Genomic DNA, 20,725 nt, shown 5'->3' with positions numbered 1-20,725 from the left:
AGAGAGCGAGGGGAGAGAGCGAGAGGGGAGAGAGCGGGAGGGGAGAGAGCGGGAGGGGAGAGAGAGAGAGCAAGAGAAAAATAGCGAGAGTGCAAGAGAAAAATAGCACGAGAGAGCGAGGGGAGAGAGCGAGAGGGGAGAGAGCGGGAGGGGAGAGAGCGGGAGGGGAGAGGGAGAGAGCGAGAGGGCGAGAGCGAGAGGGCGAGAGCGAGAGGGCGAGAGGGAGAGAGCGAGAGGGCGAGAGGGAGAGAGCGAGGGCGAGAGGGAGAGAGCGAGAGGGAGAGCGAGAGGGCGAGAGGGAGAGAGCGAGGGCGAGAGGGAGAGAGCGAGAGAGCGAGAGGGAGAGAGCGAGAGGGAGAGAGCGAGAGAGCGAGAGCGAGAGAGCGAGAGCGAGAGGGAGAGAAAAATAGCGAGAGAGCGAGAAAAATAGCGAGAGAGCGAGAGGGGAGAGCGAGAGGGGAGAGCAAGAAAAATAGCGAGAGAGCGAGAAAAATAGCGAGAGGGGAGAGCGAGAGGGGAGAGCGAGAGGGGAGAGCGAGAGGGGAGAGCGAGAAAAATAGCGAGAGAGCAAGAAAAATAGCGAGAGAGAGAGAGCGAAAAATAGTGAGAGAGAGAGAGAGCGAAAAATAGCGAGAGAGAGAGCGAAAAATAGCGAGAGAGAGCGAGAGAAAAACAGCGAGAGAGCGAGAAAAACAGCGAGCAAGAAAAATAGCGAGAGCGAGAGAGAAAAAGAGAGAGAGAAATAGCGAGCGAGAGAGAGCGAGAGAGAAAAATAGCGAGAGGGGAGAGAGCGAGAGGGGAGAGCGAGAAAAATAGAGCGAGAGCGAGAGCGAGAAAAATAGCGAGAGAGCGAGAGCGAGAAAAATAGCGAGAGAGCCAGAGCGAGAAAAATAGCGAGAGAGCCAGAGCGAGAAAAATAGCGAGAGGGGAGAGCGAGAGAGAAAAATAGCGAGAGAGCTAGAAATAGCGAGAGAGAGAGAAATAGTGAGAGAGAAAAATAGCGCGAGAGAGAGAGCGAGAGAGAAAAATAGCAAGAGAGAGCGAGAGAGAAAAATAGCAAGAGAGAGAGAGAAAAATAGCGAGAGAAAAATAGCAAGAGAGAGCAAGAGAGAAAAATAGCAAGAGAGAGAGAGAAAAATAGCGAGAGAAAAATAGCGCGAGAGAGAGAGCGCAAGAGAAAAATAAAAATTTCGAGAGAGCAAGAGAGAGAGAGAGAGAAATAGCGAGCGAGAGAGAGCGAGAGAGAAAAATAGAGAGAAAAATAGCGAGAGAGAGAGAGAGCGAGAGAGAAAAATAGCAAGAGAGAGCGAGAGAGAAAAATAGCGAGAGAGAGAGAGAGAAAAATAGCAAGAGAGAGAGAGCGAGAGAGAAAAATAGCGAGAGAAAAATAGCGCGAGAGCGAGAAAAAAATAGCGAGAGGGGAGAGCGAGAGGGGAGAGCGAGAGCGAGAAATAGCGAGAGAGAGCGAGAAAAATAGCGAGAGAGAGAGAGCGAGAAAAATAGCGACAGAGAGAGAAAAATAGCGACAGAGAGAGAGAAATAGCGAGAGAGAGAAATAGCGAGAGAGAGAAATAGCGAGAGAGAGAAATAGCGAGAGAGAGAAATAGCGAGAGAGAGAAATAGCGAGAGAGAGAAATAGCAAGAGCGAGAAATAGCGAGAGAGAGAGCGAGAAAAATAGCGAGAGCGAGAAATAGCGAGAGAACGAAAAATAGCGAGAGAGAGAAATAGCGAGAGAGAGAAAAATAGCGAGAGAGCGAGAGCGAGAAATAGCGAGAGAGCGAGAAATAGCGAGAGAGAGAGAAATAGCGAGAGAGAGAGAAATAGCGAGAGAGAGAGAAATAGCGAGAGAGAGAGAAATAGCGAGAGAGAGAGAAATAGCGAGAGAGAGAGAGAGAGAGAGTGAGCGAAAAATAGCGAGAGCGAAAAATAGCGAGAGGGGAGAGAGCGAGTGGGGAGAGAGCGAGTGGGGAGAGAGCGAGAAATAGCGAGAGAGAGAAAAATAGCGAGAGGGAGAAAAATAGCGAGAGGGAGAGCAAGAGAGAAAAATAGTGAGAGAGAGAGAGCGAGAGAGGAAAAATAGCGAGAGGGAGAAAAATAGCGAGAGGGAGAGAAAAATAGCGAGAGGGAGAGAGCGAGAGAGAAAAATAGCGAGAGAGAGAAAAATAGCGAGAGAGAGAAATAGCGAGAGAAAAATAGCGAGAGGGAGAGAGCGAGAGAGAAAAATAGCGAGAGAGAGAAAAATAGTGAGAGGGAGAGAAAAATAGCGAGAGGGAGAGAGCGAGAGAGAAAAATGGCGAGAGAGAGAGAGCGAGAGAGAAAAAAATAGCGAGAGAGAGAGAAATAGCGAGAGAGAGAGAAATAGCGAGAGAGAGAAATAGCAAGAGAGAGAAATAGCAAGAGAGCGAGAAATAGCGCGAGAGAGAGAGAGAAATAGCGCGCGAGAGAGAGAGCGAGAGAGAGAGAGAAAGTAGCGAGAGAGAGAAATAGCGAGAGCGAGAGAAATAGCGAGAGCGAGAGAAATAGCGAGAGCGAGAGAAATAGCGAGAGCGAGAGAAATAGCGAGAGCGAGAGAGAAAAAGCGAGAGAGAAATAGCGAGAGAGAAATAGCGAGAGAGAGTGAGAAAAATAGCGAGAGAGAGAGAGAGAGATAGCGAGAGAAATAGCGAGAGAGAAATAGCGAGAGCGAGAGAGAAATAGCGAGAGAGCGAGAGCAAGAAAAATAGCGAGAGAGAGCGAGAAAAATAGCGAGAGAGAGTGAGAAAAATAGCGAGAGCGAAAAATAGCGAGAGAGAAAAATAGCGAGGGAGAGAAAAAATAGCGAGAGAGAAAAATAGCGAGAGAGAGAAAAATAGCGAGAGGGAGAGAAAAATAGCGAGAGGGAGAGAAAAATAGCGAGAGGGAGAGCGAGAGAGAAAAATAGCGAGAGAGAGAAATAGCGAGAGGGAGAGAAAAATAGCGAGAGGGAGAGAAAAATAGCGAGAGGGAGAGAGCGAGAGAGAAAAATAGCGAGAGAGAGATAAATAGCGAGAGGGAGAGAAAAATAGCGAGAGGGAGAAATAGCGAGAGAGAGAGAGAGCGAGAGAGAAAAAAATAGCGAGAGAGAGAAATAGCGAGAGAGAGAGAAATAGCGAGAGAGAGAAATAGCGAGAGAGAGAGAGAAATAGCGAGAGAGAAAAATAGCGAGAGAGAGTGCGAGAGCGAGAAAAATAGCGAGAAAGATAGCGAGAGAGCGAGAGAGCGAGAGAGAAAAAAATAGCGAGAGAGAGAGAGAAATAGCGAGAGAGAGAGAAATAGCGAGAGAAATAGCGAGAGCGAGAGAAATAGCGAGAGGGAGAGAGCGAGAGAGAAAAATAGCGAGAGAGAGAGAGCAAGAGAGAAAAATAGCGAGAGAGAGAAATAGCGAGAGAAAAATAGCGAGAGGGAGAGAGCGAGAGAGAAAAATAGCGAGAGAGAGAAAAATAGCGAGAGGGAGAGAGCGAGAGAGAAAAATGGCGAGAGAGAGAGAGCGAGAGAGAAAAAAATAGCGAGAGAGAGAGAAATAGCGAGAGAGAGAAATAGCGAGAGAGAGAAATAGCAAGAGAGAGAAATAGCAAGAGAGAGAAATAGCGCGAGAGAGAGAAATAGCGCGCGAGAGAGAGAGCGAGAGAGAGAGAGAAAGTAGCGAGAGAGAGAAATAGCGAGAGCGAGAGAAATAGCGAGAGCGAGAGAAATAGCGAGAGCGAGAGAAATAGCGAGAGCGAGAGAGAAATAGCGAGAGAGAAATAGCGAGAGAGAAATAGCGAGAGAGAGTGAGAAAAATAGCGAGAGAGAGAGAGAGAGATAGCGAGAGAAATAGCGAGAGAGAAATAGCGAGAGAGCGAGAGCAAGAAAAATAGCGAGAGAGAGCGAGAAAAATAGCGAGAGAGAGTGAGAAAAATAGCGAGAGCGAAAAATAGCGAGAGAGAAAAATAGCGAGAGGGAGAGAAAAAATAGCGAGAGAGAAAAATAGCGAGAGAGAGAAAAATAGCGAGAGAGAGAAAAATAGCGAGAGAGAGAAAAATAGCGAGAGAGAGAAAAATAGCGAGAGGGAGAGAAAAATAGCGAGAGGGAGAGAAAAATAGCGAGAGGGAGAGCGAGAGAGAAAAATAGCGAGAGAGAGAAATAGCGAGAGGGAGAGAAAAATAGCGAGAGGGAGAGAAAAATAGCGAGAGGGAGAGAGCGAGAGAGAAAAATAGCGAGAGAGAGATAAATAGCGAGAGGGAGAGAAAAATAGCGAGAGGGAGAGAAAAATAGCGAGAGGGAGAAATAGCGAGAGAGAGAGAGCGAGAGAGAAAAAAATAGCGAGAGAGAGAAATAGCGAGAGAGAGAGAAATAGCGAGAGAGAGAGAAATAGCGAGAGAGAGAGAAATAGCGAGAGAGAGAGAAATAGCGAGAGAGAAAAATAGCGAGAGAGAGTGCGAGAGCGAGAAAAATAGCGAGAAAGATAGCGAGAGAGCGAGAGAGAAAAAAATAGCGAGAGAGAGAGAGAAATAGCGAGAGAGAGAGAAATAGCGAGAGAAATAGCGAGAGCGAGAGAAATAGCGAGAGCGAGAGAGAAAAAGCGAGAGAGAAATAGCGAGAGCGAGAAAGATAGCGAGAGAGAGAGAGCGAGAAAGATAGCGAGAGAGAGAGAGAGAGATAGCGAGAGCGAGAGAAATAGCGAGAGAGAAATAGCGAGAGCGAAAAAGCGAGAGAGAAATAGCGAGAGAGCGAGAGCGAGAAAAATAGCGAGAGAGAGCGAGAAAAATAGCGAGAGCGAGAGAAAGAGAGAGAAATAGCGAGAGCGAAAAATAGCGAGAGCGAAAAATAGCGAGAGAGAAAAATAGCGAGAGGGAGAGCGAGAAAAATAGCGAGAGAGAGAGCGAGCGAGAAAAATAGCGAGAGAGAGAAAATTAGCGAGAGGGAGAGAAAAATAGCGAGAGGGAGAGCGAGAGAGAAAAATAGTGAGAGAGAGCGAGAGAGAAAAATAGCGAGAGAGAGAGAAATAGCGAGAGGGAGAGAAAAATAGCGAGAGGGAGAGAAAAATAGCGAGAGGGAGAGAGCGAGAGAGAAAAATAGCGAGAGAGAGAGAGCAAGAGAGAAAAATAGCGAGAGAGAGAGAAATAGCGAGAGGGAGAGAAAAATAGCGAGAGGGAGAGAGCGAGAGAGAAAAATAGCGAGAGAGAGAGAGCGAGAGAGAAAAATAGCGAGAGAGAGAAAAATAGCGAGAGGGAGAAAAAATAGCGAGAGGGAGAGAGCGAGAGAGAAAAATAGCGAGAGAGAGCGAGAGAGAAAAAATAGCGAGAGAGAGAGAAATAGCGAGAGAGAGAGAAATAGCGAGAGAGAAATAGCGCGAGAGCGAGAAATAGCGCGAGAGAGAGAGAGAGAGAGCGAGAAATAGCGCGAGAGAGAGAGCGAGAGAGAGAGAGAGAAAGTAGCGAGAGAGAAATAGCGAGAGCGAGAGAAATAGCGAGAGAGAAATAGCGAGAGCGAGAGAGAAAAAGCGAGAGAGAAATAGCGAGAGAGTGAGAAAAATAGCGAGGAGAGAGAGAGAGAGATAGCGAGAGCGAGAGAAATAGCGAGAGAGAAATAGCGAGAGCGAGAGAGAAAAAGCGAGAGAAATAGCGAGAGAGCGAGAAAAATAGCGAGAGAGAGCGAGAAAAATAGCGAGAGAGAGCGAGAAAAATAGCGAGAGAGAGAGTGAGAAAAATAGCGAGAGCGAGAGAAAGAGAGAAATAGCGAGAGCGAAAAATAGCGAGAGAAAATAGCGAGAGAGAAAAATAGCGAGAGGGAGAGCGAGAAAAATAGCGAGAGAGAGAGCGAGAAAGATAGCGAGAGAGAGAGAGAAATAGCGAGAGAGAGAGAGAGCGAAATAGCGAGAGTGAGAGAGAGAGAAATAGCGAGAGCGAGAGAGAGAGAAATAGCGAGAGCGAGAGAGAAATAGCGAGAGAGAAATAGAGAGAGCGAGAGAGAGGAAAATAGCGAGAGAGAGAGAGAGAAAAATAGCGAGAGAGAGAGAAAAATAGCGAGAGAGAGAGAAAAATAGAGAGAGAGAGAGAAAAATAGAGAGAGAAAGAAAAATAGCGAGAGGGAGAAAAATAGCGAGAGAGAAAGAAAAATAGCGTGAGGGAGAAAAATAGCGAGAGGGAGAAAAATAGCGAGAGGGAGAAAAATAGCGAGAGGGAGAAAAATAGCAAGAGGGAGAGAGAGAAAAATAGCGAGAGAGAAATAGCGCAAGAGAGAGAGAGAAATAGCGAGAGAAATAGCGAGACAGAGAGAAATAGCAAGACAGAGAGAGAGAGAAAAATAGCGAGAGAGAAATAGCGAGAGAAATAGTGAGAGAGAAATAGCGAGAGAGAGAAATAGCGAGAGAGAGAGAAATAGCGAGAGCGAAAAATAGCGAGAGCGAAAAATAGCGAGAGCGAAAAATAGCGAGAGAGAAAAATAGCGAGAGAGAAAAATAGCGAGAGAGAAAAATAGCAAGAGGGAGAGCAAGAAAAATAGCGAGAGAGAGAGAGAGCGAGAAAGATAGCGAGAGAGAGAGAGAAATAGCGAGAGAGCAAAATAGCGAGAGCGAGAGAGAGAGAAATAGCGAGAGCGAGAGAAATAGCGAGAGAGAAATAGCGAGAGAGAGAAAAATAGCGAGAGGGAGAAATAGCGAGAGAGAGAGAGCGAGAGAGAAAAAAATAGCGAGAGAGAGAAATAGCGAGAGAGAGAGAAATAGCGAGAGAGAGAGAAATAGCGAGAGAGAGAGAAATAGCGAGAGAGAGAGAAATAGCGAGAGAGAGAGAAATAGCGAGAGAGAAAAATAGCGAGAGAGAGTGCGAGAGCGAGAAAAATAGCGAGAAAGATAGCGAGAGAGCGAGAGAGAAAAAAATAGCGAGAGAGAGAGAGAAATAGCGAGAGAGAGAGAAATAGCGAGAGAAATAGCGAGAGCGAGAGAAATAGCGAGAGCGAGAGAGAAAAAGCGAGAGAGAAATAGCGAGAGCGAGAAAGATAGCGAGAGAGAGAGAGCGAGAAAGATAGCGAGAGAGAGAGAGAGAGATAGCGAGAGCGAGAGAAATAGCGAGAGAGAAATAGCGAGAGCGAAAAAGCGAGAGAGAAATAGCGAGAGAGCGAGAGCGAGAAAAATAGCGAGAGAGAGCGAGAAAAATAGCGAGAGCGAGAGAAAGAGAGAGAAATAGCGAGAGCGAAAAATAGCGAGCGAAAAATAGCGAGAGCGAAAAATAGCGAGAGAGAAAAATAGCGAGAGGGAGAGCGAGAAAAATAGCGAGAGAGAGAGCGAGCGAGAAAAATAGCGAGAGAGAAAATTAGCGAGAGGGAGAGAAAAATAGCGAGAGGGAGAGCGAGAGAGAAAAATAGTGAGAGAGAGCGAGAGAGAAAAATAGCGAGAGAGAGAGAAATAGCGAGAGGGAGAGAAAAATAGCGAGAGGGAGAGAAAAATAGCGAGAGGGAGAGAGCGAGAGAGAAAAATAGCGAGAGAGAGAGAGCAAGAGAGAAAAATAGCGAGAGAGAGAGAAATAGCGAGAGGGAGAGAAAAAATAGCGAGAGGGAGAGAGCGAGAGAGAAAAATAGCGAGAGAGAGAGAGCGAGAGAGAAAAATAGCGAGAGAGAGAAAAATAGCGAGAGGGAGAGAAAAATAGCGAGAGGGAGAGAGCGAGAGAGAAAAAATAGCGAGAGAGAGCGAGAGAGAAAAAAATAGCGAGAGAGAGAGAAATAGCGAGAGAGAGAGAAATAGCGAGAGAGAAATAGCGCGAGAGCGAGAAATAGCGCGAGAGAGAGAGAGAGCGAGAAATAGCGCGAGAGAGAGAGCGAGAGAGAGAGAGAGAGAGAAAGTAGCGAGAGAGAAATAGCGAGAGCGAGAGAAATAGCGAGAGAGAAATAGCGAGAGCGAGAGAGAAAAAGCGAGAGAGAAATAGCGAGAGAGTGAGAAAAATAGCGAGGAGAGAGAGAGAGAGATAGCGAGAGCGAGAGAAATAGCGAGAGAGAAATAGCGAGAGCGAGAGAGAAAAAGCGAGAGAGAAATAGCGAGAGCGAGAAAGATAGCGAGAGAGAGAGAGCGAGAAAGATAGCGAGAGAGAGAGAGAGAGATAGCGAGAGCGAGAGAAATAGCGAGAGAGAAATAGCGAGAGCGAAAAAGCGAGAGAGAAATAGCGAGAGAGCGAGAGCGAGAAAAATAGCGAGAGAGAGCGAGAAAAATAGCGAGAGCGAGAGAAAGAGAGAGAAATAGCGAGAGCGAAAAATAGCGAGCGAAAAATAGCGAGAGCGAAAAATAGCGAGAGAGAAAAATAGCGAGAGGGAGAGCGAGAAAAATAGCGAGAGAGAGAGCGAGCGAGAAAAATAGCGAGAGAGAAAATTAGCGAGAGGGAGAGAAAAATAGCGAGAGGGAGAGCGAGAGAGAAAAATAGTGAGAGAGAGCGAGAGAGAAAAATAGCGAGAGAGAGAGAAATAGCGAGAGGGAGAGAAAAATAGCGAGAGGGAGAGAAAAATAGCGAGAGGGAGAGAGCGAGAGAGAAAAATAGCGAGAGAGAGAGAGCAAGAGAGAAAAATAGCGAGAGAGAGAGAAATAGCGAGAGGGAGAGAAAAATAGCGAGAGGGAGAGAGCGAGAGAGAAAAATAGCGAGAGAGAGAGAGCGAGAGAGAAAAATAGCGAGAGAGAGAAAAATAGCGAGAGGGAGAGAAAAATAGCGAGAGGGAGAGAGCGAGAGAGAAAAATAGCGAGAGAGAGCGAGAGAGAAAAAAATAGCGAGAGAGAGAGAAATAGCGAGAGAGAGAGAAATAGCGAGAGAGAAATAGCGCGAGAGCGAGAAATAGCGCGAGAGAGAGAGAGAGCGAGAAATAGCGCGCGAGAGAGAGAGCGAGAGAGAGAGAGAGAGAGAAAGTAGCGAGAGAGAAATAGCGAGAGCGAGAGAAATAGCGAGAGAGAAATAGCGAGAGCGAGAGAGAAAAAGCGAGAGAGAAATAGCGAGAGAGTGAGAAAAATAGCGAGGAGAGAGAGAGAGAGATAGCGAGAGCGAGAGAAATAGCGAGAGAGAAATAGCGAGAGCGAGAGAGAAAAAGCGAGAGAGAAATAGCGAGAGAGCGAGAAAAATAGCGAGAGAGAGCGAGAAAAATAGCGAGAGAGAGCGAGAAAAATAGCGAGAGAGAGAGTGAGAAAAATAGCGAGAGCGAGAGAAAGAGAGAAATAGCGAGAGCGAAAAATAGCGAGAGAAAATAGCGAGAGAGAAAAATAGCGAGAGGGAGAGCGAGAAAAATAGCGAGAGAGAGAGCGAGAAAGATAGCGAGAGAGAGAGAGAAATAGCGAGAGAGAGAGAGCGAAATAGCGAGAGTGAGAGAGAGAGAAATAGCGAGAGTGAGAGAGAGAGAAATAGCGAGAGCGAGAGAGAGAGAAATAGCGAGAGCGAGAGAGAAATAGCGAGAGAGAAATAGAGAGAGCGAGAGAGAGGAAAATAGCGAGAGAGAGAGAGAGAAAAATAGCGAGAGAGAGAGAAAAATAGCGAGAGAGAGAGAAAAATAGAGAGAGAGAGAGAAAAATAGAGAGAGAAAGAAAAATAGCGAGAGGGAGAAAAATAGCGAGAGAGAAAGAAAAATAGCGTGAGGGAGAAAAATAGCGAGAGGGAGAAAAATAGCGAGAGGGAGAAAAATAGCGAGAGGGAGAAAAATAGCAAGAGGGAGAGAGAGAAAAATAGCGAGAGAGAAATAGCGCAAGAGAGAGAGAGAAATAGCGAGAGAAATAGCGAGACAGAGAGAAATAGCAAGACAGAGAGAGAGAGAAAAATAGCGAGAGAGAAATAGCGAGAGAAATAGTGAGAGAGAAATAGCGAGAGAGAGAAATAGCGAGAGAGAGAGAAATAGCGAGAGCGAAAAATAGCGAGAGCGAAAAATAGCGAGAGCGAAAAATAGCGAGAGAAAAATAGCGAGAGAGAAAAATAGCGAGAGAGAAAAATAGCAAGAGGGAGAGCAAGAAAAATAGCGAGAGAGAGAGAGCGAGAAAGATAGCGAGAGAGAGAGAGAAATAGCGAGAGAGCAAAATAGCGAGAGCGAGAGAGAGAGAAATAGCGAGAGCGAGAGAAATAGCGAGAGAGAAATAGCGAGAGAGAGAAAAATAGCGAGAGAGAGAGAAAAATAGCGAGAGAGAGAGAAAAATAGCGAGAGAGAGAGAAAAATAGCGAGAGGGAGAAAAATAGCGAGAGGGAGAGAAATAGCGAGAGGGAGAGAAATAGCGAGAGAGAAATAGCGAGAGAGAAATAGCGAGAGAGAGAGAAATAGCGAGAGAGAGAGAAATAGCGAGAGAGAGAGAGAAATAGCGAGAGAGAGAGAGAGAGAGAAATAGCGAGAGAGAGAGCGAGAGAGCGAAAAATAGCGAGAGGGAGAGAGCGAGAAAAATAGCAAGAGAGAGAGCGAGAGAGAAAAATAGCGAGAGCGAGAAATAGCGAGAGAGAAATAGCGAGAGAGAGAAAGAGAGAGAAATAGCGAGAGAGAAATAGCGAGAGAGAGAAATAGCGAGAGAGAGAAATAGCGAGAGAGAGAAATAGCGAGAGAGAGAGAAATAGCGAGAGAGAGAGAAATAGCGAGAGAGAGAGAGAGAAATAGCGAGAGAGAGAGAGAGAGAGAAATAGCGAGAGAGAGAGAGAAATAGCGAGAGAGAGAGAGAGAGAGAAATAGCGAGAGAGAGAAATAGCGAGAGAGAGAAATAGCGAGGGAGAGAGAGAGAAATAGCGAGGGAGAGAGAGAGAAATAGCGAGGGAGAGAGAGAGAAATAGCGAGGGAGAGAGAGAGAAATAGCGAGGGAGAGAGAGAGAAATAGCGAGGGAGAGAGAGAGAAATAGCGAGGGAGAGAGAGAAATAGCGAGGGAGAGAGAGAAATAGCGAGGGAGAGAGAGAAATAGCGAGGGAGAGAGAGAAATAGCAAGGGAGAGAGAGAAATAGCGAGAGAAATAGCGAGAGAGAGAGAGAGAGAGAAATAGCGAGAGAGAGCGAAAAATAGCGATAGAGAGCGAAAGAAAAATAGCGCGAGAGAGAGAGAAAAATAGTGAGAGAGCGAGAGAGAAAAATAGCGAGAGAGAAAAATAGCGAGACGGAGAGAGCGAGAAATAGCGAGAGAGAGAGAAATAGCGAGAGAGAGAGAGAGAAATAGCGAGAGAGAGCGAAAAATAGCGATAGAGAGCGAAAGAAAAATAGCGCGAGAGAGAGAGAAAAATAGCGAGAGAGCGAGAGAGAAAAATAGCGAGAGAGAAAAATAGCGAGAGAGAGAAATAGCGAGAGCGAGAAAAATAGCGTGCGAGAGAGAGAAATAGCGAGAGAGAGAAATAGCGAGAGAGAGAAATAGCGAGAGAGAGCGAGAGCGAAAAATAGCGCGAGAGAAAGTGAGAGCGAAAAATAGCAAGAGGGGAGAGAGCGAGAGGGGAGAGAGCGAGAGGGGAGAGAGCGAGTGGGGAGAGAGCGAGAGGGGAGAGAGCGAGTGGGGAGAGAGCGAGAGGGGAGAGAGCGAGAGGGGAGAGAGCGAGAGGGGAGAGAGCGAGAGGGGAGAGAGCGAGTGGGGAGAGAGCGAGTGGGGAGAGAGCGAGAGGGGAGAGAGCGAGGGGAGAGAGCGAGAGGGGAGAGAGCGAGAGAGCGAGAGGGAGAGAGAGCGAGAGAGAAAAATAGCAAGAGAGCGAAAAATAGCGAGAGAGAAAAATAGCGAGAGGGAGAGAGCGAGAAATAGCGAGAGAGAGAAAAATAGCGAGAGAGAGAAAGAGAGAGAAATAGCGAGAGAGAGAGAGCGAAATAGCGAGAGTGAGAGAGAGAGAAATAGCGAGAGTGAGAGAGAGAGAAATAGCGAGAGCGAGAGAGAAATAGCGAGAGCGAGAGAGAAATAGCGAGAGAGAAATAGAGAGAGCGAGAGAGAGGAAAATAGCGAGAGAGAGAGAGAGAAAAATAGCGAGAGAGAGAGAAAAATAGCGAGAGAGAGAGAAAAATAGAGAGAGAGAGAGAAAAATAGAGAGAGAAAGAAAAATAGCGAGAGGGAGAAAAATAGCGAGAGAGAAAGAAAAATAGCGTGAGGGAGAAAAATAGCGAGAGGGAGAAAAATAGCGAGAGGGAGAAAAATAGCGAGAGGGAGAAAAATAGCAAGAGGGAGAGAGAGAAAAATAGCGAGAGAGAAATAGCGCAAGAGAGAGAGAGAAATAGCGAGAGAAATAGCGAGACAGAGAGAAATAGCAAGACAGAGAGAGAGAGAAAAATAGCGAGAGAGAAATAGCGAGAGAAATAGTGAGAGAGAAATAGCGAGAGAGAGAAATAGCGAGAGAGAGAGAAATAGCGAGAGCGAAAAATAGCGAGAGCGAAAAATAGCGAGAGCGAAAAATAGCGAGAGAAAAATAGCGAGAGAGAAAAAATAGCGAGAGAGAAAAATAGCAAGAGGGAGAGCAAGAAAAATAGCGAGAGAGAGAGAGAGCGAGAAAGATAGCGAGAGAGAGAGAGAAATAGCGAGAGAGCAAAATAGCGAGAGCGAGAGAGAGAGAAATAGCGAGAGCGAGAGAAATAGCGAGAGAGAAATAGCGAGAGAGAGAAAAATAGCGAGAGAGAGAGAAAAATAGCGAGAGAGAGAGAAAAATAGCGAGAGAGAGAGAAAAATAGCGAGAGGGAGAAAAATAGCGAGAGGGAGAGAAATAGCGAGAGGGAGAGAAATAGCGAGAGAGAAATAGCGAGAGAGAAATAGCGAGAGAGAGAGAAATAGCGAGAGAGAGAGAAATAGCGAGAGAGAGAGAGAAATAGCGAGAGAGAGAGAGAGAGAGAAATAGCGAGAGAGAGAGCGAAAAATAGCGAGAGGGAGAGAGCGAGAAAAATAGCAAGAGAGAGAGCGAGAGAGAAAAATAGCGAGAGCGAGAAATAGCGAGAGAGAAATAGCGAGAGAGAGAAAGAGAGAGAAATAGCGAGAGAGAAATAGCGAGAGAGAGAAATAGCGAGAGAGAGAAATAGCGAGAGAGAGAAATAGCGAGAGAGAGAGAAATAGCGAGAGAGAGAGAAATAGCGAGAGAGAGAGAGAGAAATAGCGAGAGAGAGAGAGAGAAATAGCGAGAGAGAGAGAGAGAAATAGCGAGAGAGAGAGAGAAATAGAGAGAGAGAGAGAGAGAGAGAAATAGCGAGAGAGAGAAATAGCGAGAGAGAGAAATAGCGAGAGAGAGAAATAGCGAGGGAGAGAGAGAGAAATAGCGAGGGAGAGAGAGAGAAATAGCGAGGGAGAGAGAGAGAAATAGCGAGGGAGAGAGAGAGAAATAGCGAGGGAGAGAGAGAGAAATAGCGAGGGAGAGAGAGAAATAGCGAGGGAGAGAGAGAAATAGCGAGGGAGAGAGAGAAATAGCGAGGGAGAGAGAGAAATAGCGAGGGAGAGAGAGAAATAGCAAGGGAGAGAGAGAAATAGCGAGAGAAATAGCGAGAGAGAGAGAGAGAGAGAAATAGCGAGAGAGAGCGAAAAATAGCGATAGAGAGCGAAAGAAAAATAGCGAGAGAGAGAGAAAAATAGTGAGAGAGCGAGAGAGAAAAATAGCGAGAGAGAAAAATAGCGAGACGGAGAGAGCGAGAAATAGCGAGAGAGAGAGAAATAGCGAGAGAGAGAGAGAGAAATAGCGAGAGAGAGCGAAAATAGCGATAGAGAGCGAAAGAAAAATAGCGAGAGAGAGAGAAAAATAGCGAGAGAGCGAGAGAGAAAAATAGCGAGAGAGAAAAATAGCGAGAGAGAGAAATAGCGAGAGCGAGAAAAATAGCGTGCGAGAGAGAGAAATAGCGAGAGAGAGAAATAGCGAGAGAGAGAAATAGCGAGAGAGAGCGAGAGCGAAAAATAGCGCGAGAGAAAGTGAGAGCGAAAAATAGCAAGAGGGGAGAGAGCGAGAGGGGAGAGAGCGAGAGGGGAGAGAGCGAGTGGGGAGAGAGCGAGAGGGGAGAGAGCGAGTGGGGAGAGAGCGAGAGGGGAGAGAGCGAGAGGGGAGAGAGCGAGAGGGGAGAGAGCGAGAGGGGAGAGAGCGAGAGGGGAGAGAGCGAGTGGGGAGAGAGCGAGTGGGGAGAGAGCGAGAGGGGAGAGAGCGAGGGGAGAGAGCGAGAGGGGAGAGAGCGAGAGAGCGAGAGGGAGAGAGAGCGAGAGAGAAAAATAGCAAGAGCGAAAAATAGCGAGAGAGAAAAATAGCGAGAGGGAGAGAGCGAGAAATAGCGAGAGAGAGAAAAATAGCGAGAGAGAGAAAGAGAGAGAAATAGCGAGAGAGAGAAATAGCGAGAGAGAGAAATAGCGAGAGAGAAAAATAGTGAGAGGGAGAGAGCGAGAAATAGCGAGAGAGAAATAGCGAGAGAGAGAAAGAGAGAGAAATAGCGAGAGAGAAATAGCGAGAGAGAGAAATAGCGAGAGAGAGAAATAGCGAGAGAGAGAAATAGCGAGAGAGAGAGAGAGAAATAGCGAGAGAGAGAGAGAAATAGCGAGAGAGAGAGAGAAATAGCGAGAGAGAGAGAAATAGCGAGAGAGAGAGAGAGAAATAGCGAGAGAGAGAAATAGCGAGAGAGAAATAGCGAGAGAGAGAGAGAGAGAAATAGCGAGAGAGAGAAATAGCGAGGGAGAGAGAGAGAAATAGCGAGGGAGAGAGAGAGAAATAGCGAGGGAGAGAGAGAGAAATAGCGAGGGAGAGAGAGAGAAATAGCGAGGGAGAGAGAGAGAAATAGCGAGGGAGAGAGAGAGAAATAGCGAGGGAGAGAGAGAGAAATAGCGAGGGAGAGAGAGAAATAGCGAGGGAGAGAGAGAAATAGCGAGGGAGAGAGAGAAATAGCAAGGGAGAGAGAGAAATAACGAGGGAGAGAGAAATAACGAGGGAGGGAGAGAAATAGCGAGAGCGAGAGAAAGAAAGAGAGCAAAAGAGAGATGCGAGAAAGAGAGAGAGCGAAAGAGAGAGTGCAAGCAGGCTTCTCCTCTATTGAAGGATGATTAGAGGAGACTTACTGTTATAAAATACCACATCTGATGAGCAGCTAAATATAGAACATGTCTTTTATACCGTGATCAAACAGATGGACACGGAGGTATCTATGGAAACAGACAAATACACAGCGAACGGAGCACCACGACACACTCGCCTCGCCTCCGTCAAGCTGGCTGACAAGACAACCAAAATGTAGCTGGTTAATAACAATCGCACAACTCCCCATGGAACGCAAGACAGAATACAACTACACACACAGCAGAAAATACACACACACACAACGACGAGACAGGTTGGCACAATGGGCCCTCAAAAATAGAAACATATGCTCTCTATTAGAACAGAAAAACTGCAACCTGATGCATTACACACCACAACAGGAGCAACAAACAAAGACAGATACCATAAAATATTCCCACTACACTTTATTTCCTCATAACAGGACAGACAGACATTCCTGATGCCTGATGTGTGTGTGTGTGTGTGTGTGTTTGTACACCTGTGATAGCTTTACTACCAAAACACCAACAGTGATTCTTACAACACCGGCACAGCCTCCACCTCCTGAATTTAGTTTAAATATCCAATATCCATCCCTCTGGGCCCATCAATCTCTTAGGTGTTCCTTTTATCATTATATTAACCAACAAGAGAAAACAGCACTGTAAAAGTACCCCGAGTCCTTACTTACTGCCATCGGAGAGAGTCAACAGGCCATTTCAAAGATTTATGAACCGTTTTTCCTGGCGCAGACGCTACACCATTGCCCATATTTACTTTGGGTTGGTCTCAGAGAGCCTATGGCCCGTCGATGCACTAACTCACGGTGTGAGTGATGCTCAACTTTATCTCACACAGTCGGGCCTCTACACGTACTGTTTTCTTTCAGAGACAGGACAGTTGGGAGGAGAGACTGTTCAATGGACAGTGGGTGAAGAGTGCCTTGGTCCGCCTTTCTTTTTGGACAGTGGGTGGGATTCAAACTGCTCGACCCCCCCTCAGGCGACCTTCAACCACTGTTGATTGGTGAGGTGAACTTATATTTATATCTCTCTCTCTCTCAAGCCCTTTTGTTCTGGGAGTTCAGGGACCTCTTGTGTCATCACCTTCCTCTTGTGTCATCACCTTCCTGAATGTGTTCTTGGGTTACGTTAGTGACGGGGTCATGCACTGGCTTTAAATTCCCCTGACGCTCTGTGCGTTAACATCACAAAGAGTGTGTGTTCCTTCCTGTCCCACTGTCTGCAGTGTGCCTCGCTCTAGGCCTTACTCGCTCGAGCCTGATTGGGTGCCTCCCCCGTCCCGTGGTGGACGAAAAACTTGTGCCCAGCGGCTGTTGCATATGCAGATGATGGGAGATGGGAAATGACAACACAGAAAGCGCTCCCAGAATTGGGTCACTCACTTCTCTCATGGCTGACATAAAGAAGAGAGAGGGGGTAAGAAAGAGAGAGGAAAGGAGGAAAGATGGAGAAAGGAGAGAAACGGAAACGGCTCCAACATATACAAAATCTATTATTCAGGCTTGGAGCAGAGAACAAGTGAAATCAATGGAGCAGGACGCCCTGCAAAAAAAACTTAACAAGCACAAAGAACATGGTTGTTCTGAGACGTTTTGTCTGAGCTGTGGGGTGTTTTGTTTCCCCAATGTTCAACCCTGTGTGTCTATGTGCTGCCTGGGTGGGTAGTGGGCATCTCTTCTACCCACATAGATGCCACTCACAACTGGCAGGGGGTGGATGAACTCGAGCCCTCACCATTTGACCTTCGCTGTGCTGGCAGAGGGCGGTAGGTATGGCAGAGTAAAACTCGCCCACTCCTGCATTTACATATATATATTTTTTTACATACATTACAAACTTCTCCCGAGTTATTCTAACACGGCGTGGGTACTGAACCCAACTGCTCAGGCCATTGTGGTGAAAGGTCCTCCATAAATGTACAATACTAATGTAATATGAGGAGGAGGATAGTGGGTGGGTTTTGCAAGCAGCCAGATCATGCAACAGATTCAGAAGCAACCGCAACATCAGCACAAGTAGCAGCCTATGGCCCGGCCTAGCCCCTCTATTGCCCCCTAGTGGTCAGGAGATGAAATGACCCAGTGAAGAGAGAGGAGGGTGTTGTCGTCGTCCCGTCGCCCACAGACCCCTAACCGGAACCCTGTCTGCCATGGTCTGGGCAGTGGGCACTCTGGGAAGTGGGCAGGCAGTGGGGGCGGTGTCATTTCTTTTTTTTCATCTTCTTTTCAGTGGGGTGGTGGTTGGTGGTGAGGAGGGAGGCATGACGTCACCGATGACATCACTGACCTGTGTAATGCCAGGGCGCCAGGAAGGAGGCGACATTAGCATGATTGGCCCCCGGGCCCCCAGCCACAGCTCTCCTCTCCTGCTTTGGCGCTCCTCCTGTGATGGCTGTGGCGGAGATAAAGTAAGGTGTTTTTTTCCCCTAGTCCGCCCCACTCTAGGGGCCAAATGGGCTTAAATGGGGTCTGCTCCACCATGGCCTGCCGGGGGCCACGCAGGTTAGGGGCCGTTGTTGTTGCTCACACACGTGCTACATTATCCCAACCACCCCCAATATATAGCACTGCACACCCCTTCCCATAGACACACACAGAAGCCATAAATAGACCAATCAGCAACACTGACCCGGTTTTCATTCTGCACTTGTGAATACTATGGATTCTTGATATGTATGGGTGACCATGCTCCGTATTCTAGAGAGCTATGGGTCAATTTTACCAGAAGCTAGTTTCCCCAGCTCTATTCATGGTGTAAAATGTACTGTCAAGTGTGTCTTTGAAAACCCCAGGTTACTTGGTGTAAACGAGCAGCCTAAGCATCTAAAGTTGACCTATGTGAAGTCACAACCTGGACCATCAATGTACTTCCTTGGTATTTCATTAGGATCCCCGTGAGCTGTTGCGAAAGCCGTAGCTACTCTTCCTGGGGTCCCACACAAAACATGAACCATGACATAATACAGAACATTAATAGACAAGAACGGCTCAAGGACAGAACGACATACCCTTGGACAAAGGTCTGGATGGTTAGGGAGGTGTATGCAACAGTCAAGTGGTATGCACTGTTTATTGGCTTGCAAAACAATCAATCAATCAACAATCAAGCCATTGAAAGATGAGAACAGGCAGGTAGGCGGGGACTCAGACAGACCGATAGACAGGGTGGAATGGAGAGCATCTGGGTCAGGTGGAACAGCTGTAGGAACAGAAACATCATGGGCTCAACACACATATGACACAGACAGACAGTAATACAGACAATAGGTAAAGGGAACTACAGACATAGGGTCAGGGGTATAGTGAGGGTATGGCGTCAACAGCCATACAGAACATCTAGACAGAAGGTCAGGGGTATAGAGAGGGTATAGAGTCAACAGCCATACAGAACATCTACAGACAGAAGGTCAGGGGTATAGAGAGGGTATAGAGTCAACAGCCATACAGAACATCTACAGACAGAAGGTCAGGGGTATAGAGAGGGTATAGAGTCAACAGCCATACAGAACATCTACAGACAGTAGTGAAGACTGAGTGAGAAGTATGGCGTCAACAGCAATACAGACAGTAGTGAAGACTGAGTGAGCAGTATGGCTGATGTTAGAGACCGAAAGAAAGGCATGTCCGGTGACACGGGCATGACTGAGCTTTCTGTACGTCGGTCTGTCTGTCTCTCCGTCGGTCTGTCTGTCTCTCCGTCGGTCTGTCTGTCTCTCCGTCGGTCTGTCTGTCTCTCCGTCGGTCTGTCTGTCTCTCCGTCGGTCTGTCTGTCTCTCCGTCCGTCCGTCCGTGTTTTAGTCTGTCCGGCCGTCAATTTTCCAACTTGTCTCTGTTGGTCTGTCCGTCCGTCTGTCCCACTGTCAGTCAGTCAGGCCGTCCGACCCACCTCTGTAGTTGATGATCTCAGTGCCGAGCACAGGGGTCATCTCCAGTACAGTGATGAAGGCCTTATCCATGGAGGTGAGGGGGAAGGGAGACATGCGGTGCCGGCGAGCCACCTTGGTGATGTCCACTGCACTGTGACCTGATGGACAGAGACGGGAGAATGTTGAAAAGAGTGTAATGGGGAGGATAGTTGTCTTTCACCATCACACATACTATGACTGTGATGTAGTTCTAAGTAAAACTACTCTTCAATAAAGCAGCTATCACCAAAGTCAGTGCTAGTAAGAAAAGCCAAGAGCTATAAGGGTAAGGCTCTAATCTTTCACTCAACTTTTGTGAGGACGACCAGTTTTCCCCCTGAGTTTTATTAGGGAGCCCGGGAGCCCTGCCCCTCCCCCCCCCCCCAACACTAGTGCTGAGCTGACAGATGTTGGTTCAGTTATTTGAATTACATTTCGTGTTTCCCATGTTGCACACATTGTGCTGCAGTTTCTCTAGAAACAAATCAGATAATGCCCGAACTGTGCAAAGTAATAGGAAGTTGCAGTTTCCAATAGGCCAAAGTTCTACATAACTATCACGTTTTCTGAGCTAAACTATCTACAATGACCATAATCCATTGAGCAGGTTACTTCAAGTAATGCGATGTGAATAACTGACGGTTAAGAAGTGGTCAGTTACTACCACCATGGGACTTGTATCGTTTTATTCAGTGCTATTAAAGTACTCAATCCACATAAAGCATAGTGCATTTAATGTACATTTTTTAAATCAAAACTGAAATTGAGAGAGAAAAATAAGCACTAACACACACACAGAAAATTCTCGATCAAATAACTTACTAGCTCTCAGGATGTTCTCTTTGCTGCCACACCGCGACTGAACCTAGAGCGAGAGAGAGAGAGCGAGAGAGCAAGAAGATAGAGAAGGGGGGGAAAATGGAAGAAGAACAGCGAGAGAGAAATGGTTGAGGTGAGACCACAATGGGAATAGAGGCCTCTGTCCAAAAAGGATACAAACATTCCACACTGGCCCTAATATACTGGATGGCCAGTGTATATAATGGCCATATACATTCTACACATCCCTCAACTACTAACGCAGAACATAGGGACAATCACAATCAAGACAATCCTCAGAACATGAATGGCAAACAAAATCGATAAGATGAGGCTGCCTTAGGCCAAGGATAGTGGATCTGTCTCACTGAGCAGAACATGTGTATGGGGAAAGTGGGAATGGATAAGGGGCACTGCCTCTGAGGTTTAGGTTTGGTTTAGAGTTGGTTTGGGAAAGAGGTGAGATTCGCTTCACATCACAGTAGTATAGCGGTATTTTACAGGTGTTTTTTTTTTATATATATATATATATATATATATATATATATATATATATATATATATATATATATATATATATATATATATATATATATAAATAAAATTAGGGCCGATTTAAAGTTTTCATAACTTTTTGGGCACCGTTCCCCCCCCGCCTTTATTTAATTTTTATTTAACGAGGCAAGTCAGTTAAGAACAAATTCTTATTTTCAATGATGGCCTAGGAGCAGTGGGTTAACTGCCTCGTTCAGGGGCAGAAAGACCTTGTCAGCTCGGGGGATCCAATCTCGAAACCTTACAGTTAACTAGTCCAACGCAATAACGACCTGCCTCTCTCTCGTTGCACTCCACAAGGAGACTGACTGCCTGTTACGCGAATGCAGTAAGCCAAGGTAAGTTGCTAGCTAGCATTAAACTTATCTTATAAAAATAAATCAATCATAATCACTAGTTAACTACACATGGTTGATGATATTACTAGATATTATCTAGCGTGTCCTGCGTTGCATATAATCTGACTGAGCATACAAGCATACAAGTATCT

General features: G+C 46.5%; 1 protein-coding gene across 16 annotated transcripts in view; it reads right to left on the bottom strand.

Annotated features, from left to right (window-relative positions):
* The window catches only part of LOC135507939 (gephyrin-like), a 130,451-nt gene that overhangs the window by 9,832 nt on the left and 99,894 nt on the right, over window positions 1–20,725 (bottom strand). For 9 of the 16 annotated variants that reach the window (XM_064927745.1, XM_064927751.1, XM_064927750.1 and 6 more), the window contains 3 exons: window positions 19,684–19,726; window positions 18,843–18,980; window positions 18,111–18,155 (listed from right to left, as the gene is read on the bottom strand). In XM_064927745.1, coding sequence (XP_064783817.1) covers window positions 18,111–18,155; window positions 18,843–18,980; window positions 19,684–19,726 — 226 coding nt within the window. The remainder of the gene's footprint in view (window positions 1–18,110; window positions 18,156–18,842; window positions 18,981–19,683; window positions 19,727–20,725) is intronic. The other 7 variants (XM_064927749.1, XM_064927754.1, XM_064927759.1 and 4 more) reach the window with 1 other exon arrangement.

Source organism: Oncorhynchus masou, chromosome 21 (assembly GCF_036934945.1).
Source record: "Oncorhynchus masou masou isolate Uvic2021 chromosome 21, UVic_Omas_1.1, whole genome shotgun sequence".
NCBI lineage: Eukaryota > Metazoa > Chordata > Actinopteri > Salmoniformes > Salmonidae > Oncorhynchus > Oncorhynchus masou.
Note: the sequence above shows the minus strand (reverse complement) of the source record. Positions and strands in the feature narration are given on the sequence as shown.